Source organism: Colossoma macropomum, unplaced genomic scaffold, assembly GCF_904425465.1.
Source record: "Colossoma macropomum unplaced genomic scaffold, Colossoma_macropomum, whole genome shotgun sequence".
Classification (NCBI taxonomy): Eukaryota; Metazoa; Chordata; class Actinopteri; order Characiformes; family Serrasalmidae; genus Colossoma; species Colossoma macropomum.
The window spans coordinates 33202113-33230110 of record NW_023494790.1 but is presented as its reverse complement, the minus strand read 5'-3'; the positions used below and the strand labels follow the sequence as shown (position 1 = coordinate 33230110).

The window sequence follows — 27998 nt, the reverse complement described above, 5'->3', positions numbered from 1 at the left end:
TGTTTAATATGTATCATTTTATCAGGATGAAAAACAGACAAAGTTAATGGAAAAAGCACCAGCAGAATCCAAAAGCTTTGATCAGTCATCTCAAAACTAGCATTGATAAAGCAAGTGATTATGATCCATTATATATAGAAATGTGCTAATAATGGTGTGAGTTCATGTAAAGTTGGCAAAGATCTGCAGAATTCTGCTACTAGCTGTGCAAGACGCAATTCTTTATTGCACTGTGTTTGGACCAGATTTAGTTTTTTAGTCAATGCTGCCCCCTAGTGGGGAACGTCATGTTTAAAAACTGAAAAAAAAAAAACAAAGGTCATTAATAAAATGATTTAATATTTAAATGCTAAAAAGACATTCTTGTGCGCCGAACGACATTTAAAAGTTCACTGAAACATTCACGTGTTTAAAAAGAAAAACTTTTCAACTTTTCCCCACTTACTAAGCCCACATGAGAGTGACGACAGAAAACAAGTGACCATAACAAACAGGAAAAGTTGCTTCAGCTTCAAAGGGGAAGCCAATCTGAGAGCAGCTTGTGCAGAAGACGTATATGAACAGTAAACATCCGCTTGACACGCGAATCACATTTGAGACTAAGACTGAATCTGAAAGGGCACCGTGCAGCCTTAATACGGCACTACTTGGAAAGCTAAGGCCTTTTACTGTATGTACTGCACTGCATATGGACTACAAGGCCATTTCAGACTGACCAGCTTATTCCACTCTTATACCTACCAACAATACCAATGTCTCACCCCTCCTGTGACTGTACCTTAACTCTATTGTTTGCAGTCAGCAGAAACGAGAACTACATTATGAAAGCAGTGATTATGTGACAATGTATGTAGAGTTAATTTAACATTCTCATAATTATATTTTTGGCACAATGTAGATCTGAGTTTAAAAAAAAAAAATAAAAAAAACTAGAACTGTACAGTATGAGGAAACAGAAAAACAGGCACGGGAAGTCATAAAAGACAATTTCTTTCGCTGATAAATAGCTATAAAAGTCCAGAGCTACTGCCATATTAAAATACACCTCAACCTTCATTAAGTTTAAGACTAGTGTTTGGTCTGTAAACATATTTCTAACACCGTCCCTTCCACAGACACGAAGGGACGTGTAAAAAGATCTATAAAAACAGGGCATCACATGATCCTTGGCAAAACTTTGCGATGGGGTTTCCTCAAGCACGAAGAGCGAGTCAGCAAAAAGTAAGCGTGATCCCGATGCTGCAGACGAACCCGCTGAAGTGCCTTTGGCAAGATGCATGTGACTCTAAACCCCAGCTTGCATAATCTCTGCATGTTATATTAATGAAGGTAAAGCAAAGTCCAGTATAGGTCCAGTCAGGTCTGACAGATGAATATAAGTCCGTTAAGTCAATAGACAGAGACTGTATTAGTCTCTCAGTTAGTGCAAGTTGCAGCCTGGTCGCCAGTACGCACACTGAGAGTATATACAAATTTATAAATAAGTGCACTTAAGGCCACATGTAAAATATATTAACACTACACTTCAGGACTGCAGCTCCTAAACCGTAACAGGCCGAGACACAGGCGCTGGATGTCCCTCATAGCCTCCGCTAGCTACGGCTAACAGCTGCTCGGCTCAGTCAGACTGATCTTTGCATGCAGGCGGAGATACGGTTTACTCGAGCAGGTCTCTCTCCTGGTATCTCTGCAGACGCTCACAGCGAGGACAGGAATGATTCTGGGCCTTACAGGAGGAGTGGAACACCGTCTTGCACACCATACACCTGAAAGAAAGACAGGACGAATGATGAAGAGATAGGAAGTTCGAACAAGACTAGTTTTTAATCATAAATGCCAGTTTTAGCACTGCAGCCCAGCGTCGCCTAAACACTCTACTCTTCTCCACGACAATAAATATATCTTTAATTATCAGTTGGAAATATTGGTTCAGACTAAACATCTGATTTTTTTCTTGTAAAGCAAATCTGCTGATATGGTTCCGATATCCGATATCCTTGAGTGCATTTACATGCACTTGATCTGGTAACTGTAGAAAATCAGATTTTTTCAGTAATCAACACAATGGGGAAACTCCGGGTCTACATGAGTCAGGCAATGAATTTCTGCTTTGCAACCAGCCAATAAACTCACAGAATAAGACGTGACGTAAATGTAATGTAAAACTCATTCCATGCCGTTTTAAACATTGACTCACTGTACCTGAAAACATGAACACACATCATCTAGAACATGAAGAATATTTAAATCCTTCATTTCATCAAGCACGTATTTGGTTTCAGCATTGCTCCAAAAGTGTTTTGCTGTGTCTCGCGATCCGGTACCGCGATCTGTTCTCGCGCGTGCGCAGACTGAGAAATCCGAAAGAAATCAGAGTAAGAGTTCACATGCACTGAGAAATCTGATGACTGAGCTAAAATCCAGCTCTCTTTATCGTTTTTCTTAATTGGATTTTGAAAACTTACTCTGATCTAAGAAATCAGGGTGTGCTGTTTACATGACCATTTGAATAATCAGATAACTGCAGAAATCTGATTATGATCGGATTATTGAGTGCATGTAAATGCACTCAATTATTATTCATATTATTATTCCTATTATCAAGTTTTTCCTCTGGTTATTCGGTAGCACAAAATTAATTAAACTTGGGATTATTTTTTTTATAGCATGGGATTAATTTAACCAGGGGTTATTTCTACAGCTTGTTCATAGCATGGGATTAATAAAACCTGAGTTTATTTATACGGTTCATTTTATAGCACTGCATTAACATAACCTGCGGTTATTTTTTTATGGTTTGTATAGAGTGCGATTAATATAACCTGGGATATTTATACAGTTTGTTTTACATCTTAGGACCAATATAACCTGGGATTACATCTACTCAGCAGGGTGGGGAGTTCCCCCCCGCACTGCAGTTGAAGGATGTTCCGTAAATTGTGAAAGTACCTGGAGGTGGTGTCGAACTGAAAAGGAAAGATGATGTCATTTGCATTGCATATCTGGCAGATGAAGCCTCGCTGGGTACAGAGGTCACAATGATGCACGTGGTTGGACGCGAACTGGATCTGAGACAGCAGGAAGGGCTCGTAATTACCATCTGCTATCTGCGGAAAAGTAAAAAGACAATAGAGAAAATGAAAACAAAGGAAAGAAACAATAGAAAAAAGAGAAATAAATACCCTAAAAAAGACAGAGCAAAGGGGTTGAGAAGGGAGACAAAATCTACTTGTTTGGCCCGAGTTGCTGTCAGGGGAGTGACGTCATTTGTTTAATTTAATTTTTAATCATTCCAATTATCCTTTTTGGTAAAAATGTGTCCTGATTGGTAAAAATATACTGCAGAAGCAATCAGAGCATTTAATTCTTTGTAAATGACACAAAAACACCTAAGCAGCACTTACCTGCCTTAAGTCTAACACACTGTACAAGTGACTCGACTCCATGAGGTATGCACGTTGCTCCAGCCTATAACAAATAGAGCTACCTTAGGTTTCTCCTGATAATACTGCTGACAGCCGTAATGCAAGCACTAATACATCAGTCAACAAAGCACTCCAACTCATGCACACGCATACATACAGGGGTGTGCAAAATATAATATCTTAACCCTCTGCTGCACGTGTTATGAGAGCAATTAAAAAAAAAATTGATTCCCTTTTCTTGCATAAAATGGACCCGATCATTAAACATCAAAACATTCTTTTAAATAATGTGTGCAGGGGTTATTTTGGGGTATGCTGCCTTGAGGCAACATTGTGTGACAATGGGAAGAAATAATATAGAGCCGTGTTCCCTGAAGTGGTGAGACCTGGCTTGTGACTGGTCAAATGCATTCCACTGTCGCACAATGTTGCTTCTAGACAACAAACATATTTTTGCAAATTCTCAAAACAACAAAAAATTGATTCAGTGTTAAAAAACAGGTTTAAATGTGCCCACCAAGACATAGCATGCCCAGGAACATGCTTTTTATTGACATACTCAAACTGTTCCCCTTGTTAACCCTGTCATTGTCTTTAAATATGAATAATGTTATTGTAAAGTGAGAAAAATGGGTTCGTTTCCTTGAGGCAACGATGTGCAATAGAGGGTTAAGGAGTTCACTAATATCACCATCCAGTACGTATACCTCATCCTAAAATATCTGCCAATACTGAGTACTATCCAAACGAACTACTCAATAGGAGCCTATAAATCCTGATAAATATTTTATTTTGGTAAAAAATGGTCAAAAATAAAACATAGTAAGCTTGACTGAATGACATCTACTGGTTGGAAAACTGTTGGATGGTTTCAGAGCTACGAAAAGTTGCTTTGCCCCTCGCAATACTCGAGGTATAGATTTGGCAATGAGCATTTTTACAACTGTTGGTCTCAAACATGAACTAATCCCACAATGCACTAAATCCAGCTAAAGAGGACTAAGTCTGCTCTCTTTGTAATAAACATGCAGTTGTTCAGTGTTCTTTAAAGTACTGACGACCCCCCCCGCTCCACACACGTGTACCTGGCCTGGACTTTCTTCCGGATTCCGCTGCGGCAGATGAGCAGGTAATCTCCGAGGAGGCGGAGCCTCTGCCTGAGGCAGTGGACTGATGCCATGACTTCAGCGTGATCAAACAGGTCACGGTTTAAGAGGTCGAGATTCAGCAAAGGCTCCTGCTCAATGTTTGCCAACAGCTTCAGAGCCGGTCTGGAGATCTAGACACACAGGGATTGAGGGTACTGGGGTAATAACAGTCTGATATGGGGTGTGATAAAATATTTGTGTTGAAGGACATCAACAGCGCTCACCTCACGCGCAGTGAGGTCCCAGTTGTGCACCATGCGGGAGGGGATGATGGTGGTGTCGCCATGGTGACAGCTTTCACAGAAGTACAGACCTGAGAACTCGCACAGCCTGGCTCGACCCAAAGACACACCGATCTGCTTAGGGCATCCTACATGAAGATGGGGTGCACGACACACACACACACACACACACACACACACACACACACACACACACACACAGGGTTACAGCAGTTCTCCAGACAAGAAATATTCATTACAAATGTGATAATTAATTAATGAAATGAAAAGAATTTTGTGTTATAACTGAAAGAAGTAGCTTTACTAAGTCAGGAGAACAAAAACAGGCTAAGATATGTTGTGCAAGTGCTGCTGCGAGTCGACCTGCAAAGCCGAGTGATGGATGATGGCACACAAACCCATACAAAAGTCATAAGCGAAAAATGTAAGTCGAGGTCGTACCGGCACATTTGAAGTTCTGTGCGTCCAGACCTCTCTCTGTAGGAACTGTGGTCAGATAGGGAAGCAGAGCACCATCTTCTTTCAGCCTGTGCTGGACCAGCCGGTGGATATTTCCTCCCTGTCCTCCACCCAGGGACACCATTTCCTCCCCGGCCCCCTCCTCCTCTGTGTCCAGGTAGGAGTTCAGCGCTCCTCTGATGAGGCTCCTCCAGGTTTGCGCCTCCTCCCCGCTCTGTGCCCTGACCGTCAGCGTCTCCCGTGTCGTCAGCACTTTGAAGAAGGCCGGGCCACCCAACGCTGCATCCGGCACCACGTCCCTCACAGCCTCGATGGGATGGGTGAAGAGGGGCATCTTGCGGCCGTCCTGCACGGAGAAACCTCTGAGTGCCTCCAGAGAGAGGGAGAGCACCAGCAGGCTCCAGCCTCGATCCTCCTGGCTCAGGCACACCACCGCCTCCTTTATGGCGTCCGGCTCTGGATCGGCCTGCCGGCTCCAGTCTATCTCTGGTAGGTCGGAGGGCTCCCGCTCAGGGCTGGAGGGCGTGGAGGAGGGCGTGGAGGTGTCCCGGTCACTAGGGATGAACAGCACAGACAAAATATCGTGGTTTAAAAAATGCACAGTTTTGAGCAGAATGATGTAGGTTTGTTGGGTTAAAAATAGAAGTTAATAAAATCCTGATACTGAAAAGACGAGAGATCCCACTAATAATTACAGATTTCACCTATTTCTTTGTCTTCAGTCACCCATCAATTATCAGGACTAAGGTTGAGAAACACTGATCTAGACTCTCTGGGGCCTGAATTCACACTATAATGTCTGTTAAAACTGTATAAAATCCACACTGACACAGTAGAATGTAGTGCTATAATGTAGGGATGAGTCAGAATTTTCAGTCATGAAAAGTAAAATAAAAATTAGTAATTGAGAATTTTTGATATGCAAATTATGTTCTCTCTAATGTAGAATTTCATAACAAACATGAGATACCTGAACAGTGCAGAGCCAGCATCATGTCAAAAATAAATAAATTAATTTAAAAGAAAAGCTTCTATTCCACCATCAAGCCAAATGGTCCTCAGGGCTGTATCAGGCTGTTCCGCACTGGTCCAAACTTGTGATACCAGTTACTGCTTCTTATTTCATCTGCTGCACCGCTACATCAGAACCAGGAAATACCCGAGAAAGCTACACAAACGAGTGGCTAACTGCTAACAGGCTAATAGCCACGCACACATCACCCACCACAAACACGTCTGATTCCGTCTGTCACTCCAGTGGGTGGTATTTGAGCATCTGTTACTGAAACAGCCTGAACTGTGGTGGGTTTCACCTGTGATAACTAGCTACATTAGCATTAGCCTGGCAGGGTACGGCTCAAAGCACCACAGAACTACTGTATTTTTTTTTAATCTTTGTCACTTCAACACCAGTCAATCGAAACTGTGCCCCCAGACATGAGTCTTTATCCTCTAAACGGGTGTTTTTTAATCACTGGTTTGCTAGAACCGAGCACATACTGCTGTGGGAGGCACGAGGCACTAGCGTTAGCCAAGTCTAGCAGGCTACAGCTTAAAGCACCACAGAACAGGTTCGAATTCGGCTTTCTGTCACTCCACCATCAATCAGTCGACTCTGCTCTCGCTGTTATAACTTTTCATCATCTATGCTTGTGATAGCAGAGCTCCAGTTCAAATCAAACCTACACTGGGGTGCTTGGATCTCTTCAGCTATGCTAAGTTAGCTAGGAGAGACGAGCTGACTAGCATTAGCTTAGCTAGGAGGCTCTAGCTCCAGAGAACGGCTACCTTCTGTGCTCAAAACTGCTCGGCCCTGCAGAGGCCAAAGACTACTGCAGCAGGCAAAAGGAGATGGCAGAGAGTATAAAGCACAGCTATAACACACATTAAGAGTAACAGACAAGCTGTGCTTTTCTGAACATAATTCAGGCTCATTTTACACTTCACTCATATAAGCTTAATAGAATAAAACACCACTTAGTGGACTTGTCAGGTTTGGTTTCAGCTACTTAACTGTTCACATAAGTCATTATTTTCCAGCTAAAAGGTAGGAACTGAAATATATCATTATCAGGCGACTAACGTTAGCTGTGTATAAACAGATGATTAGCATGTGTGTTTTTACCACAAAGACTTTAGACTGACACCTTTAGCTGTGTACACTTCAAAGCTTACATCACCCACTATGGATTGTACAGTCTAGAACAGTAATATTAAGATGATGAGTGGGGCCACCGTCTCTGGTCACGGCCTTTTGGTACATCCTTTCTTACATATTCTTTTATTTAACCTTTTTTTTTTTGCAAAGAAACTATGAACTGACATGTGGTTTGTGTTTACAGTGAGAAACTGGGTGAATCTGGATAAATTCCATTATAATCAGTTTTCATCCTTTTGTTCTGCTTCGCTCTCCGTTCAGCTCAGCTCTCAGTGAACAATCTTTCACGCAAGAATTCAACACTGTGTTTTGTATAAGACAGTCAACACTAACCACCCCAAACACTTCAGGATATTGAGCTATAGATATTGAAAATGTTTAAGGTTTACAATCTGAATTCAAAGTGGTCACCAGCGGATTGTGAGTAGATCAGAGGAGTTCAGACTGCGTCCAACATCATAGGATATTCTGGGAAGATAATTGACACCTTTTGTGATTTTGTGAAAGGCGAAACGGCCCGATTATCCTGTAGTGTGGGCCAGGTATGAAGTACTACATCTTCAAAGCACCCACAGAATTGCTCACAGCACACAAGTACGATTACATACTGTGACCCTCTGTGCAGTTATCAGTATTGCAAAGGGGAATTTTGTGATGGCGATTCATGCTGCATCAATCAAAGACACTGTGCATTGAGTTTGGAAATATTAGAACAGATTACAATTAACTAAACTTTTTTTTTTGCCTAGTTTTTGGAATCACATTTGTGTATGTGTTCATAAACTTCTGAATTGTACCAAAACGATCTAATCAAATTGTGGTGAATCATGGTTCAATATTATACTTTGGCGGGTCGTACCGGTCGGGAGATGGCTGGAGCACTTCCCACTCATCGCGGGCCACGGGCCGGGCTTTGTTGACAGCCTCCAGGATGCTGTCCACCCAGTCCTCGGCCTCCCCACGTGACGGCGCCCTCAGCTCGAGCTTCTTGCCTGGAAAGGTGAGGCGGAAGCGGCCCTCGGTGGCGGAGGACAGGCGCACGTCTTCACAGCGCAGCAGGAAGCAGTTCTCGCAGCAGCTGCGGTCCTCGGCGTTGGTATAGAGCCGCAGCTCAAAGGGAGACAGCTCGCAGTAGTAATCCCTCCACAGGCCCATAGCACCCCGCCGCTCCAGCTGGCCCAGCTTCAGCAGGCCACGGAACGGGTTAGACAGGCCTTTAAGAGAAAAGGGAAGAATGAATAAGGGTCTTTCATAAAGCAGGAAGCAGAAAACAATAAAATACCTGACCTGACACGCCTCCCTTCTCCACTCTTGACTGTCTAAATTACATTTATATGCATATTATTAATGGTCAGTGAATACACACACCCACTTCCAGCACATCGCACTCATTTCTGGATTAAGCCACACCCACTCTCACTGCATCAAAATCAAGGTATTGGTATCGGTATCACAAAACTCTGAACATAACCAGTCTTTGTTTTCACTACCCCTTCGTTACCTTAAACACCTGAGCCAAGCCATTAGGAAAACCTGACACACCAGGTAACCTTCTCTCAACACCTAAACCACAGGCATTTATGTTAACAGGAAGGGCAAAATCAGCCACAAAAAAAAAAGGAACGAGCTCATTAACAGGAAACACTGCAGACTAGAAACATGCATAGATAATTAGCAGCAACCAGAATAGTGAGCTGAGAAAAGTGCCCTGTTTTTCAGTTCCCCCTTAATCAGTGGATGCTCATTAGTTTAAACAGCAGCGTGGAAAAAGGGACGCTGTGAGCTCTCTGCTTAACACGTTCCCTATCGCTGCTAAAAAGCAGTACTGGCAGGTCTGGGTCACAAGCGTGTGGTCTGACTGCAGCACGAGTAGCTTGAGCCACTTCCTCACTGAAACACATGACTAAAACAGTCAGCAGAAGTCACACTTTCCTTACTGTAAGCAATCCAGAGTCCTGTATCTTGGCTGTGGGACACTTTGTTTTGCAGAACTCAAGGAAGGGCAAGGTTTAAATACACACACACACACACACACACACAAACACAGATCAGGCATAACATTATAGTACATATAAAGTGCACCTATATAGTAAGCTCCACTTACTATATAGGTGCACTTTGTAGTTCTACAGTTACAGACTGTAGTCCATCTGTTTCTCTGATACTTTGTTAGCCCCCTTTTACCCTGTTCTTCAGTGGTCAGGACCTCCATGGACCCTCACAGAGCAGGTACTATTTGGGTGGTGGGTCATTCTCAGCACTGCAGTAACACTGACGTGGTGGTGGTGTGTTAGTGTGTGTTGCGCTGGTCTGAGTGGATCAGACACAGCAGTGCTGCTGGAGTCACTGCTGGACTGAGTACAGTCCACCAACCAAAAATACCCAGCCAACAGTGTCCTGTGACCACTGATGAAGGACTAGAGGATGACCCACACAAACTGTGCAGCAGCAGATGAGCTATCGTCTCTGACTTTACATCTACAAGGTGGACTGACAAGGTAGGAGTGTCTAATAGAGTGGACAGTGAGTGGACACAGTGTTTAAAAACTCCAGCAGCACTGCTGTGTCTGATCCTCTCGTACCAGCACAACACACACTAACACACCACCACTACATCAGTGTTACTGCAGTGCTGAGAATGATCCACCACTCAAATAGTACCTGCTCTGTGAGGGTCCATGGGGGTCCTGATCACTGGACTGAGAAGAGGTGGTACAGTGCAGTGAATGTCTCTGCAGTGAATGTCACTGGGAAATGGTTCGCAAAGCAGATGTTAATGATTGGCAAAAAGGAGTGATTGCATTTGGGCAGCCAAAGGCCATAGCGTGAAGGAAGTAGCTGAATCTGCAGGTGTATCGAGGCGTATGGTCATATGGGTCGACCAGCAGTGGCAAAAATCCCAGTCTACAGGAAATTTTCTTCAGAATTGTAGTTAAAAGGCGAAACTGACAGACAGGGACCGCTGGCGTGTTTCACAGCTAGTGAAGAAAAATCGCTGCAATTGGTTGTGAAGGACCTGCACTGACTTATTCACAAGCTCCCTGGACAAAATATTAGTCACTCATGAGAATTTGGCGGCCAGGGTGCATGATCCTGCTGCAAGAGTTACTGTTAGGAGCAGCCTTTCAGTTGGTACTTATAATGTTAACTATACTGCAGCCCTAATGGATGCAGTATATAGATTTCCAGATGTGATCTCTCATACACTATTACCAGACAGGTTACACAACAAAGCATTTAAGAAATTTCACTTTTGTTTTCCATAATCACCTTAATTTCCTGTAACTGCTATTGTAAGGGCGTTTTTAACTGCCATCCGTTTTTTCAAATTTAAGACAAAGAGCACCTACTTCCCTGCTTTGACCAGTTAGACTAGTCAGGGCACCATCATCGGGATACGTCAGGTGCATTTTATCCAGACCAGACAATCGAGAAATCAAATATGAGAAGCTATCTTGTGTGAAAATGCTTCTTTAGGGAATTATTAATGCAGAATAATTTAGTTTCAACTTGAAAATATAGTGACTTTTGCTGAACTGCAGCTGACAAGTCTGGTCTCGAACTACAACCCTGTTTCTAAAAAAGTTGGGACGCAGTGGAAAATGTAATATTTCATCTTACCGATCTGTCTACGATGGATCACGCTGGGTGGGGACTGGTGTGACGCTGGCTCAGAAACAGGAGAAATCTTCCCATTCATTTGGGTGACATCTAGACTGTCAGGCCCTTCAGAATCACCACTTCCAAAAGGGTCAGGCTTATGAAAGTCCTCCTCTGAGATCCACGATGGAGAGTTCTGAGAAGAAAAACAACAGGGTTTCAGACATGCATTCGATTGCTTTTGCTAAGTGACATCTGCATTTTGAAGTTACTTCCAGATCATAATCAGAGGCAATGGTTTGCATTATGGGACAGTGGTGGTTATAATAACATACAAAAAAATACAAACTCAAAAAAATTTTAAGCAAATATAACAAAAAAATGGCCTGTAGTTGTGGAAACAGTATTGGCTATTTACTTTCAGCGTTTGTTAGCGCCATTAGCCTGGCAGCTCCAGTTCTGAACTAAGAAAGCAAAACTTGGTCACTAAACATGTCTTGGCTGGTCAACTGCATTTGGGTTAAGTAGAAAATCCTGTAAATTTGATTTTCTGCCGAATTACTCCTTTAAAGCCTAAATAACACAGTGTTGTTTTGTTTCTTTGGAGGCTGCAATGGCTTGCTGTTCCCTCTGTTTGGTAGTAGTCATTTGTAATGTCACACTCCAAATTGGCCTGAAACAAACATGCAGATGTAGCTGTAAACACTGGAATGGGCATTTCTGGGCATTTTTTCATTAAATTCAATGAAAACATAAATCTTGCACTAATATCAGGATGGAAAACTTTTGCATCATCCATCTCTATGGAACAGCAAACTTACAAAAAGAGAGCCTGAAGACGTTTTCCTGCTCAGAACGCTACAGCTGCGCTGGACGGGACAGTGTCCACAATTTCCCATTGACCCGATGGCATTAGAGCTCAGTGGAGCTGGAGGGTTGGGGGTCTTTAAGTCAGACGTCACCTCAGAGGTCACAGCAGCAGACGAGATCTGAGAGGGTTTCGTGTGAGAGTCTGTAGTCTGCTTCTGCTTCTGTTTTATAGAAGCCTTAGTGACAGCGGGGCTTGCAGTTATGATGGCAGTCTTGGGTTCAGACCGAGTCTCTGTTGACGACTGTTCTGCTGAAACAGCTGAGTGAGTGTTGGGTACAGACGTATCTGCTGAGGGTGGAGGCAGCTGGTCTGGATTCTGTTTGTTGGGTGAGGAAGGTCTGGGTGAGTCTTCCTCACTGCTGCTGTGGGTGGTGGTCTCGATCATGCTGTCTGGAGCTGAGCTGAGCATATGAACGTCTTCCTTTGTCAGATCCTGGCTGGAGGAGCTGCTCCCTCTGAAACAGAAGCAGACACAGCGGTAAGATTTAGACACTAGCTTTATTTATGTTTGAGACAGACATGAAACATTATTACTGCTGTCATTTAATTTGGGGGCGCATAATATGACCAGATTTTATTGTTAGTCTGATAAACTGTGTCACAATTGTGGATAATGACTCCGATGTCTTTACAGTGATGGTGATAGGAAACAGGGAGATTGTGATGTCTATAACACAAATATAGCCATTTTATTAACCATCCAAAACCACTAGTGAACCTACACATTTTCCGAGTGCTTAGATGTAAAGTTGATGATGGTAAAATAGTGGAAAATCAAAAAAAAAAAAAAAAGTTTTCTTTGGGGACTCTGCATGTATCTCTCTGCCATTAATGGATTTTAGAAAATATTTTTTGGCCACATCATCAGGCAGCATATTCATAACCATTTAGAGGTGTGCATCTGGCTCCCATCACCACCACTGTGAACAATTCTGACTCTGTAAGTTTCTCTCTGAACACCTCAAAAGATGTAACTATGCAAAACTGGTGGGATTCCCCTTTAAAGAACACTGACCAACTGCAAGTTTCGTTGAAAAAAGCGCTTAATTAATCCTGTTTAATTGGACTTAGTGCAGCACAGAATGATGTTAAATAAGATCTTAAACTTTTAACAATACACTCATCGTTGCTGCATTATAAAATCCCCCTATTTGCTCCTACAGGGTGACCAGATCAACGTTGGTCAAAGGTTGGGCAGTCTACTCATCATTATTGGTCAGCTATGTTAGTTCTAGCTTATCAAAACTCAGAAAAACAAAATATTGTGATGCATATAGTGAAACATTTTCAGCATTCAAAGTCAAGAACCTTACAGTACATAAAAATATACACAAACTAATACCACATAAGCCCTAAAACTGCATAATTTGTCATGTGTGCAACATGCAGTATATAGTTCAATGACAAATAAAGCTTTAAAATGATCATTTTATTAAAAAAAAAAAAAAAGTGATATGCCTTTTTGTATGTCAAGTGGTGCAACCAGACATTACTGAAAATTATTATATTTTTTATTCATTTCTACATAAACTAGTCTTTCTACTTTGTCCTTAAGCTCAATTTTATATTTCTCCTCAAATCAATCAATCAATCAATCAATCAATCAAACTGGGGTCACACCATATGAATTGGTAAAATGAAGCAGCCTAATCATAATTCCAAAATGACCACTGTTTTAATATTTGTGAAAGGGCTACTGACCTTGGCATAACACCATGAAGGTCACTTTATGGCGTCTTCTTTATAATACAGTACACTGCCCACTCTTCCTTAAAATCGTCTATAAATAAAGGTCCTTTGTTGTGCCGTGTGACATTTGAGGAAATCAGTATTTACGGACGAAAGCGATACAATTTGACATGGTATGATTTTAAAAGGCTGGACGGACACACCACCTGACATTTTTAGACTTTGGGTGGCACGGTTGAAATCTGAATTTCACTTTGATGAAATGGAAATGTATTCACATTAAGCAGGTGTCCCAGAAAAACATGATGGTCATACATTAATTATTTAATAGGAAACTTGTGGATGGACATAAATAAATTTCATGTCACTGACCCATACATGTAGCAATATAATCGCAATACTATTAGTTCGTCCAAACTGTGCAGCCCTGCTTAAACCATGTAAAAATGCCAAAAATGCCAAACTGATGAAACTGAAAATACTCCTCTAAGGCTTTCAAACCACAAAAGAAGCGCAGTGTTCTAGTCTGTGTATTACAGCCCGCACTTCCTTTTCTCCACCTCAGAGCACATTCCAGCACTCAAGTTTTGAAATGACATTTCTCCAAGATGTTCCTCTTTTCCTCACTCGCACCTTGGCATTCAGCCTCAGATGCTCCGCCCCATCTGATGAACACTATATTACCAAAAAAATGTGGACAATCTTCGTAATAACTGAACTCAGAAGCCAGGTACTCTCCATAGACAAACACTGGCAGTAGAACGGGTCATACTGAAGAGCTCAGTGACTTTAACCGTGGCAGTGCATTCAACCATCCATCCATCCAACTATCTATCCATCCATCCAACTATCCATCCATCCATCCAACTATCCATCCATCCATCCAACTATCTATCCATCCATCCATCCAACTATCCATCCATCCATCCATCCAACTATCCATTCATCTATCCATCCATTCATCTATCCATCCATCCATCTATCCATCCATCCATCCATCCATCCATCCATCCAACTATCCATTCATCTAACCATTCATCCATCCATCCATCCATCCATCCATCCATCTATCCATCCATCCATCTATCCATCCATCCATCTATCCATCCAACTATCCATTCATCTAACCATTCATCCATCCATCCATCCAACTATCCATCCATCGAACCATCCATCCATCCAACTATCTATCCATCCATCCATCCAACTATCCATCCATCCATCCAACTATCCATTCATCTATCCATCCATCCATCTATCCATCCATCCAACTATCCATTCATCTAACCATTCATCCATCCATCCATCCATCCATCCATCCATCCATTCATCTATCCATCCATCCATCCATCCATCCATCCATCCATCCATCCATCCATCCATCCAACTATCCATTCATCTAACCATTCATCCATCCATCCATCCATCCAACTATCCAACTATCCATTCATCTATCCATTCATCTATCCATCCATCCATGCCTACTGGGTCACTTAAGCTGACAAGACTGCTTAAGAATGGCAGAATTTTTCAATACTCTGCAGTATTTAGGTAATTTGGTCAGTGCCATAACCTTTCAGGCTTATTGTTCAAACGTTCAGAATCACTTACCATATTAGACAGCTTTGATACTTTATATGCAATAGAACTTATACAATGTAGATGTAAACACTACAGACTTAATGTTTAGATATTTATATTTTGATTTACTTCTTTATAAAGTTCCACAAATTATTTGAAACCTGTGACCAAGACTCATTAGAATAATTCTATACACTTTTTTGCAACCAAACTGATTTTATATTACTGACTTCAAACTTCTGAATGGTGTATATCTATCAGCAAACGTGAGGATCTCATTTACTTGCATGTAGTAACATCCAGTCACAGTTCTCGGTTTTGCATATTAGTCAAAATCCTTCTCTCTGTCCAAGTTCTCGGTCACGCTGAGCAGTAAACCCCTGAACCTGTCTGTGGACGGACAGAACTGATTACTGATCTGGCTACTCACTCTCTGAGTGTCGTCTTGTTATTGTCATCGTGGGCGAACTCTGTATGGCAGTTCCAGTTCTCTCTCTCCAGGCCACGGTGGTCCTGCATCTGCAGTGGAGCATCAGAGCCGAGGCTGGAGGACAGTTGTGAAGACCCTGCTGTGTCCAGGCTCAAATCAGAGTCTGTGGGTGGAGTGTGGACCTCACAGACCCCATTGGCCCCCCTGCCCGGCCCCCTACGGAGCACCTCAAGGCCCCCATCTGAGCCTGTGGACCCACCAGAAGACCCGCCGGATGACTGCGACACTCTGTCCCAGGATACCCTGCGCCTAGAGGGGAGCTGAAGGTCATCAGCGGGTGTGGGGGGGCACAAGCCAGCGAGAGCCAGCGGAGTGGTGGTCCATTCATTCAGCACGGCTGATTTGTATGAGAGCGTGAAGGCCAGAGAGGCGAGGCCCTGCAGCAGGCTGAGCAGAACCTCACGGTCCTCAGGGTCCAGGAGCAGCGCACCAGGCTGGTAATACACGCTCAGTTTGGTGCCCTCGCGCAGGAGAGACGTCAGGTAGCATTCCATGAGCCCGTCGTTCAGCGCCAGGCGGACCCAGGCCCGACATCGGCCCACATCCGAATTGATGAAACTCAAACCCTCCAGCTCCAGAATCACATCTCTGAGGGAACAGAGTCAAACATTAACTCACAGTATTTGCTAGCAAAGCACTTTCAATACTACTATAAACAATTCAATAATCAAATGCTCACTGAGGGCCACTATGATTACAAGCAGTTGGGTTTTCTTGTATTTTTAATGAACTCTTTTTAAAGGCTTTCTGTTTCCTCCCCAATAGAAGTTTTTACATGTTATTGTTCTCTTAAGGCCATTTTTATTGCTCTAAAAACTCTGACTACTCAGTTATTCATCAAAATAATCTGTATTCAAATAGCAGTCCAGGTTGAAACACTCCTTATAACTAGTGTGAATGGGCGGAGCTAAACTGCTGCAGGCTAATTAGGTGGATATATGGAAATGTGCTGTTTTTTTCCAGCTTAGTTGCTATATATGGACTGTATAGACTGGGTTGTGAACGATACACTTATACAGTATAACAGTAGATTGTACTTTTCATTTCACTTTATATTTATTATTCAACATAGATTATTCTTAAGGATTGAATTACAACTTTAGGAGTACTTTAATACAATATTATGAAAATATTGTTGGCCCAAGTTTAGGTAATTATCATCATAATGATTTTTTATATTAGTTGCCTAATGATAAACCAAACGTATGCAGTGCTGAAATGAATTCCTCAAAGGACAGGGGTTTACAAGCTCTGATGCTGGAGTGTCATAGTCCAGCAGAGTTTTGTGATTTCCTTGTTCAAACACACTTCTACTCAGCAGATAGTTACCACATTCTGTAGGTTTGTTTGATGTGACATCGTTCACGGTGGATAAAATTACTACCTGAGATTTCTTTACAGTGGTGAAGGTTGGAACCAGGGGTCATGATGTCTAATAGCCAATGTATTTACTTTCCAAAGCCACCAGCGAACCTACATGTGTCTGAGCTTTTATATGAAATGCTGATGATGGCAAAATGACGGAGCCCCAGACGGGACAGAGGTGAAAATAAAAATTAATTAGGATGAACGTTTTGCAATTTGTACACATGTTGTCTTTTATTTGTGGTCACGATTTCTAAATTCGTTCCCACAATTAATAATTCGATCTCTCGTTTACTTTTAATCATGCACACATTTTCCTCACCTCATGGGGATGTTTTTTTAATTCACGATTATGATTTCTTAATTCATACTCTCGTTTTTTTGTTAATCGTGCTCATGTTTTCTTTTTAATTGAACGCACGGTTTAATCCTGATTTGGGGGCGTTATGAGGACACTGTTGATCCTCTTCACAGCAAACAGCCCTCAGATTCATCAGTGTAGCTGCAATTTGGTGGTGAAATGAAAGAAGACAATAAACTACAACCACAATCTTCACTAAACTGCACTTGCTAATGATTATATTTAACAGAGATATAGACGCAGCACGACCGCTTAGCCCTATTTCTGCTCGCAAGTCAAGATGCGGTGTTAAGAGACCATCACGCAATTACAGTAAGAAATGAGCAGCGTCAACATTTCAACAAACTCAAATTAAACACACACAGAAACATTCATGTGGGATGCCGTCAAATAGCGAGAGAGTTTAACAGATCTATAGATCAGATGTAGATATATTAATGTGAGGATGTTGAAACGCTGATCATTTCTTCCTGTAATTGTGTGGTGGTATCTAACACCGCAGCTTGACACGGGAACAGAAACAGGGCTAAGCGGTCGCGCTGCATCTATATCTCTGTTAAAAATAATCATCAGAAAGTGCAGTTTAGTGAACATTGTGGTTCTAGTTTATTGTCTTCCTTCATTTCACCACCAAACTGCAGCTGCACTGATGAATCTGTGGGCTGCTTGCTTTGAAGAGGAGAATGGATTTAAAAAATAAATTTAGGCCAAAACTTTCTCAAAACTATCATTACACAATGTATCAGGCAGAATATTTGTAACCATTTTATGTAATAACTTTGAGACACTGAACACTTTAGACGTCTGGTTCCTATGATCACCACTGTGACTCCTGAATGGATCATTTCACACCAAAACACTCTGCATTAGTTTCCTTACACTTTAACAACTGAATCATGCAGACATCTGGAAAAAATTGCATAATTTCCCTTTAACTTCACAACTATAACACAAACTGTTTGAATTGGGGATTCCAAGAGAGATAACACAACATAAAGGATCTGTGAAAGGTCGTTAAGGGCCAGAGGTGTCACACTGGCCGAAATATGCAAAGAAGTGTCACTTGACCAGCGCAGTTAAACTTTGGAGCCAATTACTAAACCACATGACTCAACTAATCCTAAGGCTGGTCACAATCTTTCTTTTCCATGTCTTTTTCCTGTCACCAAATGACTACATGTTACTAAACTGAACAGACATCAAGCCCTTGTGATGTCAGAGTCATTTCACTGCTATTCTGTCTGACCCCAAAAGCCTAGAAAGTTCAAGGTCAAAATAATTATCTTGACATAATCGGGAGGATAAGCCAATTCAGTAGTGCTAAGTAGGTTAATAAGGAGTGAATGGACCTGCCTGTGAGTGACGCTCTTCAGCAGGCTCCAGAACACAGGCTGAGGCAGAGCGGCCCCTTTGCGCCCGCGTGCCACGGCACCGTCCGTGCGGATGTGTTTGCTCCGCAGGCCGTGGATGAAGACGGCCTCAAGAGCGCAGCACAACTGGTTGGCCTCCGAGTCCTCGCTGGTCACCGGAGAGTCTGTGGTCACATAGCGCTTCTGCAGGGCCTTCAGCGTCTGCGCTATCTTCTCCTTAATCCACTGTGGAAGACACAGGACAAGTGTTCGAGATTAGTAGGATGCATTGACTAAAGGTGTTTTTTCAACTGCACTGAATTTCAGAATGTTACATTTGATTATAATCATAACATTAAAAAAAAAGTATTGACATGTATAAAACTGTGCAACGACAGACACCAGCCTTCACTTCTTTAATATCCAGTCAAACTGGTTATTCATTTTTTAGTGTCAGGGAAAAAGCAGAAGAACATATACTTAACAAAATTAACAGAAGCCTCAACGGCTAAATGTGATATCAGATTTTTCAGGATTTTCAGTGCGTCCACTCTGCCTCTATTACAGCTTCCAGAAACATTCAGTTTTTCAAAGAAATCTGCAGGGATACTTTTTCTACACATACAAAGTTCAGTATTAGAAGTTGGTTTTTTATATTTTCTGCTTCTCACGATCCAAATAATCCCAAACACATTCAACAGTGTGTTTGAATACGTTCCAATTATACTGAGGTGTTTATATAATCACTCTACACAACAATCTGATGGAAAATCTCCATTTACATCCTCACTACAAAGTAGTCAGATCCAAAATTATGTGCATGTGTAGAGAACCGCTTAGTGTAAATGTTACAACGAGCATCATGTGAGTCCAGTCAGAGTGAGATGATAATAACGATAATATGGACGATAATAACGATAATATGGACTGATAATAACGATAATATGGACTGATTAACAGGACTGGTATGCTTTGTTTTGCTTGTGCTGATAGTCATAAACCTGTAGTTTGTATCACATTACTGTACATTTAAGATTTACTCAGTATCATTTCTGTGACGTCTCAAGGCTGATAACCTTATTCAAGTATAATGGAACCAAAACATGCCAGTCAGGTCACTGAAACAAGCAGAGCACAGACACTGAAAGTAGCATGACTGCCAGCTTTTAACTGTTCCTCTGACAGCTTAAGTGCTCATCCTGTTTTAGCCCTCTTTGTTCCCCGAGAGGAGAAGAGTAGGAAGCTAACAGACGAGTCAAAGCGTCTGTCTCAGCCATGCAGATGTGAGCCATACCTACAGGCTCACGCGTCACCTGATGTCAGCTGACTGCCCATGCATGGGAACATGACCTGAGAGTAAAGATCATTACAGCCACCTGCTCCACACTTAAAGGGGCCATACTGTGGAAAAGCTGAACTTTTCTCTCTTTTTTGAAATAAGAGTTTGATGAAGTATATATATGTGTATACATATATACACACATACATACACACACACACACACACACACAATGCAAGCTTTTCTAAGTATTCCATTCACTCCACAGTTCATTCAGTCCATATATGGAAACTAATCTGCAAAAACAGTCAGTGTTGAATTCACATGCAAAAGTTTCAACACCCCTGGTCATATGACATGTTTTGCTGATTTTCTAAGTGAATCATTTGTGTAAACAAAACAAAACACAGCATATAAAATAACCTTTATACAGACCACCACGTTTTCCAGCATGATAAATTCAGTAAATAAAACTGTAATTGTGCATTACAACATGCAGAAATGTGTTCTCGGCAAAGGATGTGAAAATCAACCAAAACTTCACCAGGGGTGCCCACACTTTTGCATATGACTGCATAGCTGCCTATTCAGCCAACAGCTGTTTAGCTCTGCTCACTGACACTGAAGTTATAAGGTGTGTTTCAGCCTGAACTGCTTTTTGAAAGAGGCACAATACAAGGCAGTCAATTAGAACAGAGCTCATTAACATACATCAGTTAGAGTAACAAAAACAGCCTATTTAATTCTAAGGGATAAAGAGAGGATGGCAAATGTTATGTAAAAATGAATGATAAATGATAAAAAAAAATATGGTAGATAAAACCATACAAATGTTATAAATACATGCATAAAAACACAATGTAAGATATGGACCCTTTAAAGTAACTGGAAAAAAAAAATGCAGCAGAAAAAAAAAAAATAAAAAACATCTTTCTTTCAGTGAACACATTTTGGTGTCTGTAATTTGCTTGAGTTTTGCTAACTGGTGACCACAAGCTTTCATTACTTGTTAGCTACATTAACCTCGTAACTCCAGTGTAAAACTAAAGCTACATTCACATTATAATTGCTCATCCCGATTTTTTGCTCAGATTCAATCTTTCTAACTTATTGATTCACATTCGTGTAAGTTACTCAAATCGGTCATTAATATGAACGAACCTGTGTCCTGAAATGACCCACATGTGCACATTCTAATCAATAAGGTCAGGTGAGTGAACCACGTGAATCATGAACAACAAACTAACCAGCAAAACAAGTCTTCATGGCAAAGACAATTCATTCTGAGCAGCATTTTGAGCAAAAAAGGTGCAGATGTTTTTGCAGCATTTACCAGCACCAACTTCAGGTTAGGCGCTGCTGCAATGGCAACATTAGGTGATGGCACACGCACAGTGAAAGAACACATGAATTCTGATCTGAATGTTGCCATTAAGACTACATTCACATTACCAGGCTGAAAAGGCACAAATCAGATTTTTTTGCCCTAATGTGACTCAGATCTGATGTTTTCAGAGCTGTGTGGACACAAATCTGATCTGACCTGAGCCACTTTCATATGTGGTCCTAGATCGGACACGTATCCGATTCGTGGCCATGCGAACTTAATGTGACCCTCAGATCGGAATTCATGCACCTTTTTTCCCACTGCGCGTGCGGCATCATTCAGCGTTACCATGGCAGCAGCGCCGAACAGAAGTTAAAGCCTGTAAACGGAGGAAAAGCAGCTCATCTCACCTTTTTCTCCTTCGTCTCGCTCTAATAATGAAGCTGAGAGCTGATCAGAGTTAATTATCTTCTCAGCGAAGCTCGTTCTGCTCGTTAGTTTGTGCTGATGATGCTCGTGATTCATTCACGTGACCTTACTGAGTAGGATGTGCTCATGAGGGTCATTACAGGACGCCGGTTCACATTAATGACAGATTTGAGTCACTTACCTAAACAAGTGTGAACCATCGTGTCAGAGAGATCGGATTTGAGCAAAAAACGGATTTGAGCAATGAGGCTTGTAGTGTGAACGTAGCATAAGGTGGCATGGCCACAAATGAGATATGTATCTGAGAGAGGACTACATATGAAAGCGGCTCAGATTTGATTTGAAAAGACCAGTTTTGTGTGTCCTCACTGCTCTGAAAACATCATGTCTCATAATAAGGTAAAATAAATAAATAAATAAATAAAAATCAGACTACAGCCTGGTAATGTGAATGGAGCCTCTTGGCTACTTCTTCAATGTTAAAGACACTAAACAGTTGAAAACAAAGACTACACCAAGATCAAGAGCTAACCTCCAGTACAAGTCTAAAGGCACACCTAACACCCCTAACGTGACCCGAAAAAACAACCCAAAATGGAATTTCACCATATTTTTCATGCTGCAAAAAATGGGCAGAATTTTTATCAAAAAAATATATACTGGCACAAAATATTTTAACCAGATCAAAACAGGTCATTTGCCCCTAATGAAATGGGCAAATTGCGACGCTGTGCAGGATGCTTTCCTCTGTGGAAAAGGAAAAGGACACCAGAGTTTCTCCATCTCAAGCAGGAGCCTCAACTTTGTGAGTCCTTTGCTGACAGCTGGGATCTTAGCCGAGTTTGGTGATGCAGCTCTGCACCAAAAGAGGCACAAAACAAACAGGCTGAATGTCTTTTTAAGTGCAAATAATATCCGACTATTTGCTCCCAGCAGAACAGCCAAATGGTGGCACCGAGCCACTGTCTATTTCGGAAAAGTGAAAGTAGTGTGAAGAGCTTCATCACTTCATTAAGAAGCTCAAACTGAGTGCTTCCAAACAGGCTGACTCTGATGTTTGCAGGTCTGTTTGGGCTGCTTTTGGCGTTTGTGGAAAAGTTCTATTTGCTGCTCAGTCATCTTGGTTGTCGTCATCTCAACAGCAGAAGCAACTGTGATTGGTCAGAGAAGTTTTTGTCACCGGTAAGTTTGCAAAAATCGAATAGAGGGTGAATAAAATAATGTGGCATTTTCACACGCTTGGTGTGGAAGACACTGTCAGTTATACATAGGCTCACTTATTTACTGTCGCCTGAATAAATCGTACAGATAAATCAGGTTCGGTGTGTATTGGCATTATCAATCAATGTGGTGTACATTTCAATACATTCACTGTGAGTGTCTGAAAAAGAGTCTAATACAGAGACTGGCAGTAATAGGCGTCACTGCCTCTATGAACAGACTCTACTATATAATAACCAACATCTTACATCATATTTGAGGTTACATATTAGCGCCATGTTAATTTCTACTTTAACCACTGAACTGAACCACAGCAACGTAGTTAAATAGCTCAGGCTCAATACAAATCACACAGACGTGACCAGACGACTGCCTGCCTGCCATACTGTAGTGAATCTTTGAGCTTACAGGGTCCTGAGACCATATTACTATGGCAAGGAGTGATAGATTCTACTGAGAATACAAACGGCAGCACTAAAACGTCCACTAAGGCTGAACAAAAACACTGGACCACCTCTTGAGAACCATCCGTGACGGACAATGCTAAGCGGTCTGACAGAGGCACTGTTGTGTTTCCCAGGGATCAAAACACAACAAAAATCCTTTGGTTACGTTGATGACTATCTCACATTACAGGACTCAGGACTATTTTATGACTCATGAGCCATAAAAACTTTTGAAGATATCTGAACGCATACAATGAGCATCCACTCCCATCTCTGTAATGCATACTGACCGTTCTAATCTAGTGCGAGTTGGTCACAGGGCGGGGCATCACTGGCTGTGTTTACATGCAAAGATTCTCACCAATCATATGGAATATATTCCGATTATAGATTTAGACTGATGTGTTTATTCTCACTCTACTCAACAATCTGATGGAAAATCTCCGTTTACACACACATGACAAGTAATGAGATGCATCAATGAGAACTGCTTAGTGTAGACGTTACCATGACGACAAGCATCACATGAGTCCAGTCAGAGTGAGATGAGCAGCAGTGAGCAGTGCTTGTGCTATTAATCACTTTAAAATGATGTCAGACTCAGGAAAACGTTCTTCACATGTCCTTATTAAAGGAGGCCAAGAGGAAGACGTCGTGTTCTGAGACACGTAAGCTGGACGTCCGTCCCACCGCCGTCTTTTAAAGATCAGAGCATAAACTTCGTCTCCTCTGCAGACCAGTTTCTGCTCCGCCATGTTGAACGTTATAAACTTTCACTATGACGCGACGAACATGATCAGAACGGACTTAAACTCTCTGATAGGGAATGTAATCAGATACAGGAGTTTACACAGTTATTATTTTTCTATTTAACGATTATTTACAGGATTACCCACCTCGTTCAATCGGATAGACATTGTATTCTGAAAGGCTTCAATCAGACTAGTCTATTCTGATCGAGGTGTTTACATGGACATATTCTATTCCAATTGAGCAATTAGTTGGGTTATTAGCAGACTATAACTGAGATCCGAGCTTGGGATCTTCATGCAGTCTGATGACCACCCCTGCTTTCCAATATATTACACTAATACAGACTAATATATGTAAAGTATAAAATATTACCATAAAATAATACATGAATATTACATGAAAATATTCAGAAAATGCTAAATGTATCCAAATACGATGAAAACAGATCAAAAATAAAAATGAACAGAAATCAAAAGGAATTCTGGGAAGCCCCACCCTCAGTGCAGCAATACTTACATTATTTAAAAATGTGAGTTTTTGCTAGTTATTAGAGGGAACTAACAAACACGTATCATTGTTATTGGCCACAACATTTTCATATGGGCAGGGCCCTAGTGAAAGGGGCATAGTGCATAATTCAGTGCGCTGAAAAAAAAAAAAAACTTGTCACATTTACATAATTCAAATGTGTACTTTGGTTCCACACAAACATGTTACAACTTAAGCAAGTTAATCAAGTACTTACACACAGTAATTATGTTAATGCAACATTTCATTCACAGTGAGCCAATGTACACATTTGAATCAGGTAAATTTAAAGCAACTTTTAAGCAGCTTTTTGTGGTTAGATTCAGTCATTCAGAGTGGTTTGGTGTGGAAAGCTTCACTGGAGAGTCTCAGATTTCTTTACAGTGGTGGTGAATGGAACCAGGAGTCACCATGTCAACACCACAAACATAAAATTTTATGTACTATCCAAAATAACCAGTGAACCTACATGCGTCTTCTGAGTTTTACATGCAATGTTGATGATGGTAAAATAGTGGAAAATCTGCTGACCATTTTGCCTCACAACACCCTGTATACACCCCTCCACCAAGAACAGGGTTTAAAAAAAACAGTTTAAGGCCAAAACTGTATCCCAAAACTACTGTACAACAGTGTCTCAGATATCAGGCTGAGTATGATTAGAGAAAAACATCTAATTGTGATTTTTCTGACCAATATTGCAATTCTTAAATGCACTTATTATTAATAAATTAAGCTCAAGGCCTTTATTCACAATTTTTTTCAGCCTTGAGGTGTGAATACTGAAGCTAAAAGTTAATATGCTAAATTTCCTCAAGTAGAACTTAAGGCAATGTTAATTAATATAGGATATTACAACAATAATAATAATAATAATAACAATAATAATTGTAGCTCTTGCAATCTTTCAAATTGTGATTGACATAAAAACGATTCCCTACATAACAGTATGAAATTTGATACCCTGCCCTTCTCTTAAACACTACAGGCGTCCTGTGGTAAAAACTACTTAAGAAAACGATCCCGACCCCAGCAGTGCTCTTTCAGAAAGGACATCAGGTCACTAACCTGTTTGACATTTTTTGCCTCAGGGCCAGGATCAGCGGTCTGTGTGGCGAGCATGGCTCTTCTCAGGTTCAACTTACTGCCACTGCACACCCTGAAAGAGAAGATAAACAACATTAAAATCTCCTACAAGCAACTCCAGTTTGCATTACCACAGCCCACAAGAGTAAAGCTTAGTAAAGTTTAAGTTTGCAAAACTTAGGAATTTCTCCTTTAGTCTGAAAAAGGGATACGCACACTTTCCCTCCTCAGAAGTACAGACAGTAGTGAATGACCACAGCAAAACGTCAATAAATCGCAAGAGCAAATGTCGACATGCTGAACTTCACAACAGGACATAATGCAGGACAATACTGACACAAGAGGCTTTTCCACAGATGAACCGTCACACGACACTTCCTTAAATCTGCGCAGTTTGGTCATGAGGACACAACAGAGAGCAACGACGTTAGGCGCTTAGGTAACTGAGCAGAGAGAAGGTGAAACCAGATCTCGTTTTGAAACAGCGGCTGACCGACACGGTGTTGGTCAACTTACAACAGACTATTTCTTCCCTCAAACATTTCAGTCAGACACTGAATAAGACTTTTAGCCAAAGGGGTACATTAACACTAGACTTAGTACCATAAATATTCCATATTTATCACGACATGATATTTAAGGCAACTTTAAAAGGACGTCCCACCACTTTTTCAAAATTTCAGTGTAATTAAATGGTTAAGATGTAAACAAAATCATTTAGAGTGGTTTGGGGCCAAATGCTCCGTTCTGCAGCCAGAATTGTTCACAGTGGTGATGACAGGAACCAGTCGTCCACCTTTGAAAACTCCCCCAACAGAAAGGGCACACACAGGTGTAAACACATGGGCACACAAGGGTGTAAACATAGCTAAAATGGCTATATTAGTGTTGTAGTCATTCCATTTACCACCACTGTAAAGAAATCTTAGTCTCTTCCCCTTTTAACCCAGTAGTCATTTAATGATGCAGGCAATTTTAAAAAATGGTGGAACTGCCCTTTAAATGTTTCCCAGGTGCTGTTGCTCTCTGCTAAAGAGTATTACTTATTTTTAATGGACTGTTTTGCTCCACTGTCTGTTAAAAATGACACTAAAACGGACCTTACACCGTCGTGTAAAGGCTAATCTGATAGAAAAGCACATTTCCAAAAAGGAAACTTACAGTTTATTTCACTTTTATGAGTTTTAAAGCGTTCTCTCAAAAGCAGAGCAGCCAATGACGTACCTTGAAGGTAACTGTGCTGTGCATTAAAGATATGAATTTTAGATCTCATGTTTAACTTTCAGCACCTCTGTTTTTGACAGTAAACTAGCATTTACAGGTTTAAATGTGTCCCTCAAGTGTTAACTAAGACGTGTTTGTGCAAGCGGCCGCCGGATGCCATGATAACGATCACAAAACAGAAAGTTTGAGTTAGCTTAGCAACGCTAACCTGAACTGAAGGGTCGCCTGAGAGCACGAATATCTAACAAAATAACGGTTTTACAGCTCTGTCAGTCAGTCTAACACGTTAGAATTCGCCCAAATACATGATACAAATATGTATTCTGATCAATTTGTGGAAAACTGGTCTTTTTTGTCAATGTTTTGATTGAGCTTATCGTTCAAATTTTCCGTTCCACCTTAAATGGTGCAGCAGTTACATTCCGGCGCCTGAGGCGCCAGAATGTAACTGCTGCACCATTTAAGGTGGAACGGAAAATTCGAATAAAAGGCTGGCGAATAGCAAGACAACTACAGTATTAGAGTGTACTACATGACATTATTATCTGACGAACTCAAAATAATCATTTAGCTACTCGAACAAGATTCAGAACGTGTAAACAAACTTGTTTATGTGTTAGTAAGTTCATTAATGTTGCCTTGTCACCAGCTCAGCTCCGCTAACAGCTCCTAGCGTTCACCGAGAGACGAGATGCTCCACAAAACAAACCAGCAAAGCGACTTAACTCACCATTCTGTGTTTAACAGACCGAGTGTAGTTTATTTAGAAGGGTGGAAAAAGAGATCTGTGAGGGAACTCAGCCGCCTTCTGCCTCCTTAGGCGAGCTTAAGAGCGAACGGAGGAAGCAGAACTCAGAGGTATTAACGTTACGGGATCGGCCTGTTTCTGGCCAAACACGCTGAACCGAGTGGATGGCTTCAAACCAGCGGGCTCGCTCGTCGTGGCTCGCTTGTCGTGGCAAAGTGG

At 41.4% G+C, this 27998-nt stretch overlaps 1 protein-coding gene across 2 annotated transcripts; it reads right to left on the bottom strand.

Moving 5' to 3' along the window:
• On the bottom strand, positions 1 to 27942 carry plekhm1 (pleckstrin homology domain containing, family M (with RUN domain) member 1). 2 transcript variants are annotated; one of them, XM_036573142.1, is made up of 13 exons: positions 27762 to 27942; positions 25790 to 25880; positions 18743 to 18984; positions 15604 to 16251; positions 11854 to 12358; positions 11054 to 11228; positions 8292 to 8646; positions 5257 to 5828; positions 4798 to 4943; positions 4511 to 4704; positions 3405 to 3468; positions 2950 to 3107; positions 1 to 1766 (listed from the first exon to the last, which is right to left on the bottom strand). In XM_036573142.1, exons 2-13 carry the CDS (start codon positions 25841 to 25843, stop codon positions 1658 to 1660), a joined length of 3222 nt encoding a protein of 1073 aa, XP_036429035.1. In that variant the 5' UTR covers positions 25844 to 25880; positions 27762 to 27942; the 3' UTR covers positions 1 to 1657. The 2 variants fall into 2 exon arrangements, with proteins under 2 accessions (XP_036429035.1, XP_036429036.1); XM_036573143.1 differs by lacking the exon at positions 27762 to 27942 and adding an exon at positions 26024 to 26315.
• Between the last annotated feature and the right edge of the window lie 56 nt (positions 27943 to 27998).

Bases quoted from the DNA above. Each gene is read 5' to 3' on its own strand.
- plekhm1 (XM_036573142.1), bottom strand. From the start codon at position 25,843: ATGCTCGCCACACAGACCGCTGATCCTGGCCCTGAGGCAAAAAATGTC. The intron at 4,705-4,797 runs GTGAGCGCTGTT...CTGTGTGTCTAG, and splicing joins GGGACCTCACTGCGCGTGAG to ATCTCCAGACCGGCTCTGAA. The intron at 3,108-3,404 runs GTAAGTGCTGCT...ACTTTTCCGCAG, and splicing joins GTGTGTTAGACTTAAGGCAG to ATAGCAGATGGTAATTACGA.